This window comes from Pseudochaenichthys georgianus, unplaced genomic scaffold (assembly GCF_902827115.2).
Source record: "Pseudochaenichthys georgianus unplaced genomic scaffold, fPseGeo1.2 scaffold_1882_arrow_ctg1, whole genome shotgun sequence".
Taxonomy (NCBI): domain Eukaryota; kingdom Metazoa; phylum Chordata; class Actinopteri; order Perciformes; family Channichthyidae; genus Pseudochaenichthys; species Pseudochaenichthys georgianus.
This window is the reverse complement of record NW_027262625.1, coordinates 17,501-26,181: the sequence shown is the minus strand read 5'-3', so window position 1 is coordinate 26,181 and position 8,681 is coordinate 17,501. Positions and strand designations below refer to the sequence as shown.

General features: G+C 50.2%; 1 protein-coding gene across 1 annotated transcript in view; it reads right to left on the bottom strand.

Moving 5' to 3' along the window:
• Nucleotides 1-1,228: 1,228 nt before the first annotated feature.
• Nucleotides 1,229-8,681, bottom strand: part of LOC117441668 (basement membrane-specific heparan sulfate proteoglycan core protein-like) — a 19,359-nt gene continuing 11,906 nt past the window's right edge. The window contains exons 5-9 of the mRNA XM_034077706.1: nt 6,232-6,341; nt 5,871-5,929; nt 3,673-3,845; nt 2,258-2,383; nt 1,229-1,434 (exon numbers count right to left, since the gene is read on the bottom strand). Of these exons, the coding sequence (XP_033933597.1) occupies nt 1,229-1,434; nt 2,258-2,383; nt 3,673-3,845; nt 5,871-5,929; nt 6,232-6,341 (674 nt within the window). The remainder of the gene's footprint in view (nt 1,435-2,257; nt 2,384-3,672; nt 3,846-5,870; nt 5,930-6,231; nt 6,342-8,681) is intronic.

Below are 8,681 nucleotides of genomic sequence, written 5' to 3'. Positions count from 1 at the left end.
AGAGCGAGAGCAGGCTCCGTGAGAGCGAGAGCAGGCGCCATGAGAGCGAGAGCAGGCGCCATGAGAGCGAGAGCAGGCGCCATGAGAGCGAGAGCAGGCGCCGTGAAAGCGAGAGCAGGCTCCGTGAGAGCGAGAGCAGGCGCCATGAGAGCGAGAGCAGGCTCCGTGAGAGCGAGAGCAGGCTCCGTGAGAGCGAGAGCAGGCGCCATGAGAGCGAGAGCAGGCTCCGTGAGAGCGAGAGCAGGCTCCGTGAGAGCGAGAGCAGGCGCCGTGAGAGCGAGAGCAGGCTCCGTGAGAGCGAGAGCAGGCTCCGTGAGAGCGAGAGCAGGCGCCATGAGAGCGAGAGCAGGCTCCGTGAGAGCGAGAGCAGGCGCCGTGAGAGCGAGAGCAGGCGCCGTGAGAGCGAGAGCAGGCGCCATGAGAGCGAGAGCAGGCTCCGTGAGAGCGAGAGCAGGCGCCGTGAGAGCGAGAGCAGGCGCCATGAGAGCGAGAGCAGGCTCCGTGAGAGCGAGAGCAGGCGCCATGAGAGCGAGAGCAGGCTCCGTGAGAGCGAGAGCAGGCTCCGTGAGAGCGAGAGCAGGCTCCGTGAGAGCGAGAGCAGGCTCCGTGAGAGCGAGAGCAGGCTCCGTGAGAGCGAGAGCAGGCGCCATGAGAGCGAGAGCAGGCTCCGTGAGAGCGAGAGCAGGCTCCGTGAGAGCGAGAGCAGGCTCCGTGAGAGCGAGAGCAGGCGCCATGAGAGCGAGAGCAGGCTCCGTGAGAGCGAGAGCAGGCGCCATGAGAGCGAGAGCAGGCTCCGTGAGAGCGAGAGCAGGCGCCATGAGAGCGAGAGCAGGCGCCGTGAGAGCGAGAGCAGGCGCCATGAGAGCGAGAGCAGGCTCCGTGAGAGCGAGAGCAGGCGCCATGAGAGCGAGAGCAGGCGCCATGAGAGCGAGAGCAGGCTCCGTGAGAGCGAGAGCAGGCGCCATGAGAGCGAGAGCAGGCTCCGTGAGAGCGAGAGCAGGCTCCGTGAGAGCGAGAGCAGGCTCCGTGAGAGCGAGAGCAGGCTCCGTGAGAGCGAGAGCAGGCGCCATGAGAGCGAGAGCAGGCGCCATGAGAGCGAGAGCAGGCTCCGTGAGAGCGAGAGCAGGCGCCATGAGAGCAGGAGCAGGCTCCGGGCTCTGCGGCATTTGAGTCGTTGTCGTAAAAACGTGAACACAGAATGTATGTTTTTTCTCCGTATCGAAACACGTCACTCACCACATCTGTTCTCGTCGCTGCCGTCGTTGCAGTCCCTCTCCCCGTCACAGATGTAATCTCGGGGGATGCACTCTCCGCTCTGACAGGTGGCCTGGTCGGCCCTGCAGGGCCCCGGGGGGCTGGGGGGCCGCACTGGCTTCCTGCTGGTGGTGCTGGTGGGAGTCGTGGGGACGATTGGAGGAACCGTCTGCCTTGTTTCTGAAATACATCTCTAATGTAAGGTATGCACCTGTGATATGATGGTCATATGTTTAAAAAACAGTGGTAGGTAGCCTCGTAGCTGCAACTGTTAGTCAACCATGCTACAGCCGCATTACAGCCGCGTTACAGCCGCGTAACAGCCACGTTACAGCCGTGTTACAGCCGCGTTACAGCCGCGTTACAGCCGCGTTACAGCCGCGTTACAGCCGTATTACAGCCGCGTTACAGCCGTATTACAGCCGTATTACAGCCGCGTTACAGACGTATTACAGCCGTGTTACAGCCGCGTTACAGCCGCGTTACAGCCGTATTACAGCCGCGTTACAGCCGTATTACAGCCGCGTTACAGCCGTATTACAGCCGTATTACAGCCGCGTTACAGCCGTATTACAGCCGCGTTACAGCCGTATTACAGCCGTATTACAGCCGCGTTACAGCCGCGTTACAGCCGTATTACAGCCGCGTTACAGCCGTATTACAGCCGCGTTACAGCCGTATTACAGCCGTATTACAGCCGCGTTACAGCCGTATTACAGCCGTATTACAGCCGCGTTACAGCCGTATTACAGCCGCGTTACAGCCGCGTTACAGCCGTATTACAGCCGCGTTACAGCCGTATTACAGCCGTATTACAGCCGCGTTACAGCCGTATTACAGCCGTATTACAGCCGTATTACAGCCGCGTTACAGCCGTATTACAGCCGTATTACAGCCGCGTTACAGCCGTATTACAGCCGTATTACAGCCGTGTTACAGCCGCGTTACAGCCGCGTTACAGCCGTATTACAGCCGCGTAACAGCCACTGTCTCTCACACTCACCACAGTTGTTCTCATCACTCATGTCTCTGCAGTCCGCCCGGTTGTCACACAGATACTCCATCAGGATGCAGGTGCCATCACCACACTTGTGTTCATCTGTCATGCAGGGTCTGATGGCGGGGGTTACTGAGGGAGAGGGGGGGGCAGCATGGAAACATCAGACACATGCAAGCCAAGGCTACAGCCGTTACACTCCAGTCACATCACAATGAAACACATCCAGAGCTGCAGACATGTCGTTGCGCTGCGAGGTACAGAGGGGATCTTCAAGGACAGGAGGACATTATTATAAATATGTGTTTTGCATTGAGTTTTCTGTAAAGTGTAACGTTCACTTTGTGCTATAGGGAAAGATGGATGTATTGGAGACATATTACATGTATTGAAAATGAACAATAGTAATAACAAAGGAAGCACTATTAGCTCCAAGTATCCTGGAACAATTGATTCAAACTGGGATTTAATTAAAAGTTGCCGCTCTTTTTGGAAACAGAAAGCCTAAATGTGGTCGGACAACCAAAGCAGAGAGCTGTGAACCCTGTCTCCTGAGTGCAGAGATACATGGAAACGCTTCTCTATCAGTTGCCATGCTTGTGTACAGAATCTACTGCAGTGAACAGCAGCCTTCTTCTCCAAACTCATGCCATGCAAAGACCCTCCTATCCTCGGTGGGCTACACTCAGACACTCAGAAGTCACATTGGTGCTTTCATGCAAAACATTCCTCAAAGTAAAGGTCATCTTTCCCCACGGGGGGGGGGGGGTGCGCTGGGCTGTCTCTCTAAAGGCACTACAGTCCTGCTACAGTCCTACAGCCTCCATGCAGAGCACTTTACCAACCTGGCACTGCTATAGGCTCCACTGGAGGCGGAGTCTTAACTAGAAACCAGAGGGAGAAGTTAAATGTCTCCTATTGTGAAAAATGCACTTTTTATTTGTCTTTTTTACATAAATATGTGTCAGAAATCAACCCCTCTCTTTTCCTCCGTACCCACATCTCTAAAAACGGGGAACAACGGAGCTGATCCAGATGTGCTGCGTCATGACGACATTACTAAAATGTGGGCGGGCTTTACGCCCACGGGCCAATCAGAAACGTTGCTGTCAGAAACAATGAGACGTGTTCTGGAAGTGATATGGTCTGTGTTTACGTTAGCATGCTAACACTCAGAGCTAACCTGTACTGGAGAGAGTAGGGTTCATTCTTTTATTTATATGTTTTAAAGCTACAGAATCATGTCTTTAGTAACAGCTGCAATAGAGGGGGAAGAGGCGAGAACAATCTGCAAAACACCTCATAGACATGTCTTTTATATTTATCTGAGACCTCTAATATTTGCCTAAAAATAGCATGATAGGAGACCTTTAAAGACACGTCCTGACACTGGGACTAACGTCTCCTCTGAGGACCCTCACCTTCCCCCAGCTCTCTGAACTGGAAGCCCTCCACCGAGGTGACGTAGGAGGCGATGGCGCCCTCCTTCACCACGTTATACAGGACGCTGCGGATCTGCTCGTCGTTACTGTTGTAGTCGGAGCCCACGTCCAGCTCCACGAACACGTCCACGCCGTCCTCTCTGATCATCTTCCTGCAGAGGAAACGGTCAGAAACAACGAGAGAAGGGGCATCATGGGAGATGTAGTGTTCAGCCTCAGTGCTGATGGTTCAGGGGGGGCTAGACGGTGTCCTTATCTCCTCTGAATCAAAGCGTTAAACTCAAAAGTGAATAAGAAGTTTAATCTGGATTAAGAAAGAAAGATGATGGCAAACACTAACGGTGCGTCCACACGGCAGCGTCGCGTTGAAGCTTGCCGGTGGGCGTGTCTGGCGTGCGACCAACAACCAATCACATTAATCTCCCGCCCCGGACACACAAGCATGCGGTTTGATTGGCTAGCGCTCGTACTGGCATATCATTTGATTGTCTGGCGCTTGTACTGGCATATCATTTGATTGGCTGGCGCTTGTACTGGCATATCATTTGATTGTCTGGCGCTTGTACTGGCATATCATTTGATTGGCTGGCGCTTGTACTGGCATATCATTTGATTGGCTAGCGCTCGTACTGGCATATCATTTGATTGTCTGGTGCTTGTACTGGCATATCATTTGATTGGCTGGTGCTTGTACTGGCATATCATTTGATTGGCTGGCGCTTGTACTGGCATATCATTTGATTGTCTGGCGCTTGTACTGGCATATCATTTGATTGGCTGGCGCTTGTACTGGCATATCATTTGATTGGCTGGCGCTTGTACTGGCATATCATTTGATTGGCTGGCGCTTGTACTGGCATATCATTTGATTGTCTGGCGCTTGTACTGGCATATCATTTGATTGGCTGGCGCTTGTACTGGCATATCATTTGATTGGCTAGCGCTCGTACTGGCATATCATTTGATTGTCTGGCGCTTGTACTGGCATATCATTTGATTGGCTGGCGCTTGTACTGGCATATCATTTGATTGGCTAGCGCTCGTACTGGCATATCATTTGATTGTCTGGCGCTTGTACTGGCATATCATTTGATTGGCTGGTGCTTGTACTGGCATATCATTTGATTGTCTGGCGCTTGTACTGGCATATCATTTGATTGGCTGGCGCTTGTACTGGCATATCATTTGATTGGCTGGCGCTTGTACTGGCATATCATTTGATTGTCTGGCGCTTGTACTGGCATATCATTTGATTGTCTGGCGCTTGTACTGGCATATCATTTGATTGGCTGGTGCTTGTACTGGCATATCATTTGATTGTCTGGCGCTTGTACTGGCATATCATTTGATTGGCTGGTGCTTGTACTGGCATATCATTTGATTGTCTGGCGCTTGTACTGGCATATCATTTGATTGGCTGGCGCTTGTACTGGCATATCATTTGATTGGCTGGCGCTTGTACTGGCATATCATTTGATTGGCTGGCGCTTGTACTGGCATATCATTTGATTGGCTGGCGCTTGTACTGGCATATCATTTGATTGGCTGGCGCTTGTACTGGCATATCATTTGATTGGCTGGCGCTTGTACTGGCATATCATTTGATTGGCTGGTGCTTGTACTGGCATATCATTTGATTGTCTGGCGCTTGTACTGGCATATCATTTGATTGGCTGGCGCTTGTACTGGCATATCATTTGATTGTCTGGCGCTTGTACTGGCATATCATTTGATTGGCTGGCGCTCGTACTGGCATATCATTTGATTGGCTGGCGCTTGTACTGGCATATCATTTGATTGGCTGGCGCTTCCGTCGACGCTTGAAAAGTTGAACTTTTCTCCACTTTCGAAGCGAGCAACGGAACCACAATGCAGTTCGGCAAAGCGTGACGTCACCCCATTCAAAGTGAGGGAAGCGTTGAAGCACGCGGCGGAGACGTGTGGACGTACCGTAAGGCATGTCTCTTTGTTTTATTTATACAACTGAACAAAGTAAAGAAGGTAAATACAAACTTTTAAAAAGTGTTGTAACAGCCGTGTTCCAGCAGATACTTGTTATTCCAAAACAACTTTTATCTCATAAATGTACCCTCACTTTTCAAGATGCCTGCCACTGCCTCTCCTCTGCACAGGAAGTTACAGTTTGAAAGGCTTTGATGGATCTAAAGGACTCTTACTTGATGAGCACCACGCTGACCGTCTGCACTCCGGGGATCCGGTTGTAGTCCGACTCCAGCTGCAGGAGAACACGCCAGATTAGAAGAAAGCTTTATCGAATATAAATTGTAAAAGTAAAGTATGCGACAAAAAATACAAATGAAATAGAATACAAATATTTATATAAACAACAAGTTAAAGTAAAATATGCAATACAAATAAATAGGAATACAAATGTATATAAATATAAAATGTTTCAGTTTTTGCTTGTAAAATGTAGTGGGAATATACTCAGGCAAAGTACAGCACTTAGTAAATACTACATTATCAACATTATGAGAGTGCATGATGATGCAGGGTGGGTGGGGGGGGGGGGCGTACCGTGTCCACCATGGCCTCGGAGATCTCGTTGAAGGCGGGGGAATAGATGTCCTCGAGCTCCGGGCCATACACCAGAGAGCTGGTGAAGTTAACGAGCGCCCGGTAGTAAACTGAAACACAGAGAGAACCAGAACCAGAGTCAGAATCAGAACCAGAGTCAGAATCAGAGTCAGAACCAGAGTCAGAATCAGAATCAGAACCAGAGTCAGAATCAGAACCAGAGTCAGAACCAGAATCAGAACCAGAGTCAGAATCAGAACCAGAGTCAGAATCAGAATCAGAATCCAGAGGACCGGGGGCCAGACTCCAGAGGACCAGAACCAGAGTCAGAATCAGAGTCAGAATCAGAACCAGAGTCAGAATCAGAACCAGAGTCAGAAACAGGATCAGAATCCAGAGGACCGGGGGCCAGACTCCAGAAAACCAGAACCAGAGTCAGAATCAGAGTGAGAATTCTGTGAGTGGGTCCTGGGTGTCTGGGTTTCTGTCTGAGAGTCCTGGGTTTCTGTCTGAGGGTTCTGGGTTTCTAGGTTTCTGTCTGAGAGTCCTGGGTGTCTGTCAGAGGGTCCTGGGTCTCTAGGTTTCTGTCTGAGAGTCCTGGGTTTCTGTCAGAGGGTCCTGGGTTTCTAGGTTTCTGTCTGAGAGTCCTGGGTGTCTGTCAGAGGGTCCTGGGTCTCTAGGTTTCTGTCTGAGAGTCCTGGGTTTCTGTCAGAGGGTCCTGGGTTTCTAGGTTTCTGTCTGAGAGTCCTGGGTGTCTGTCAGAGGGTCCTGGGTCTCTAGGTTTCTGTCTGAGAGTCCTGGGGTTATAGATTTCTCCTGATTCTGCACGGCCAACATCAAAGACCCTGATCAAAGCGCCTCCTCTGACCCGCTCATAATCTGATCACTCTTTGATTAGCGCGCTACGCTAACGAGCCGCTCTGTTCCGTTTACAGCGGGGTAAAACATTCCTGCCTCTTAACTCTCAAACGTCTGTAGCCGTAAAGAGGCCGCACCGTGGGGGCTTTGTTTCCCTGCGGGCCCCTCCGGAGGCTTGAGGCACACAAAGACCCGATTGAGCAGCGAGTCAGACTTTAAAAGCCCACCGGGACGACCTTTGACCCCCAAACACTGCAGCCACGGCATCGAACCGCACATTTACAGAGGAACCTTAACTTTCACTTTATTGCCCCTCTTGTTTGTTTGTCCCCCATGTAAAGCGGCCTTTGGTCCTTGAAGTCATCACCGGAATAAACCGTATTTAAATGTGTGTTAATGTACATTATGTCATCTCATATTCTGTTCTTGGACATATCGTATTCTCTTCACATGTCTACAGACGTCTTGCACTAGTTTGTATTTGCATGTTATGATACGTTGCATCGCTGGACGAGCTCAGGTCAGAAGAAGGTCATTCCACGCTGAGGCCGCTGAGCGTGTGATGACACGACCTTTGGATTGAACGGCGCCATACAAATGTAATCTATTGTCATCGTTATGAACCAGAACCACTGAGGCACCGGTGGATCGAAACGGTACCTACAGACATCCCATGAACCCCCACTTCATTACTGACATTGTCTTTACATGTTTATTGTCCCATGTATTTTGATGCAGCTGCAACACAAACATTTCCCAAACCGGCATCAATAAAGTACTTCTTCTCTTATCTTCTCTTAAGACAGTTGTAATGCTAATGCTAATGGGATACATCTGCAGACCCCCCCCCCCTCCCCTCGCCTCCAGACTCTCTTTGTGTTCAACAGAGACCGGTTTATTCTCATGTTGTTCGAAAACAGCTGCTTCGTATCTCTGGGGCGAACCATCTGCGGGACATTGGGGGGGGGGGGGGCAGAATACACCATGAGACACATTCCTGCAGATCTGAGCCGTGTGTCATCATGCTGTCGCTGAGGGGGGGGGGGGGGGGGTGACTTTAAACTTATCGTTTAACATTTATTAGAATTATGGCAATTATGGCATTTTTATTTTGATCTTTGTATTGGTATTTCTGCAGTACCGATATGTTCACTTTGCTTCATGGGGTTTTATATTGTTGCATCGATGAACTTAGTCTCGTGTGTGTCGGAGAGAAGCCATTGTTTATCTGGCTGTATTGGTGTGTAGTATCACCTCGTACCTCCTTGTGCCCCACCTGCTGAACGCTCGTGTCTGCAGAGTTCTTAAATCATCTGAGGGGATTTCTCCTTGTTGATTTTGAACTTGTTGTTGAGCACTTTGAGCTGCATGTGTTGTATGAAAAGTGCTGTGTAAATAAAGCTTTCTTATTGTTATTATTACTGAGGGAGCTCATAAACTACATGTCCCACAATGCATCTCATTGTGTGACACTGAAGAGACATGCATTCATTCGCTAACAATGACATTACTGTTCTATTAACATAAAGGGAGGTCAGGTACTCTTTAAAGCAGCTGCTCGCTATGGGTACTTTCTACTGAAGGACACTTCA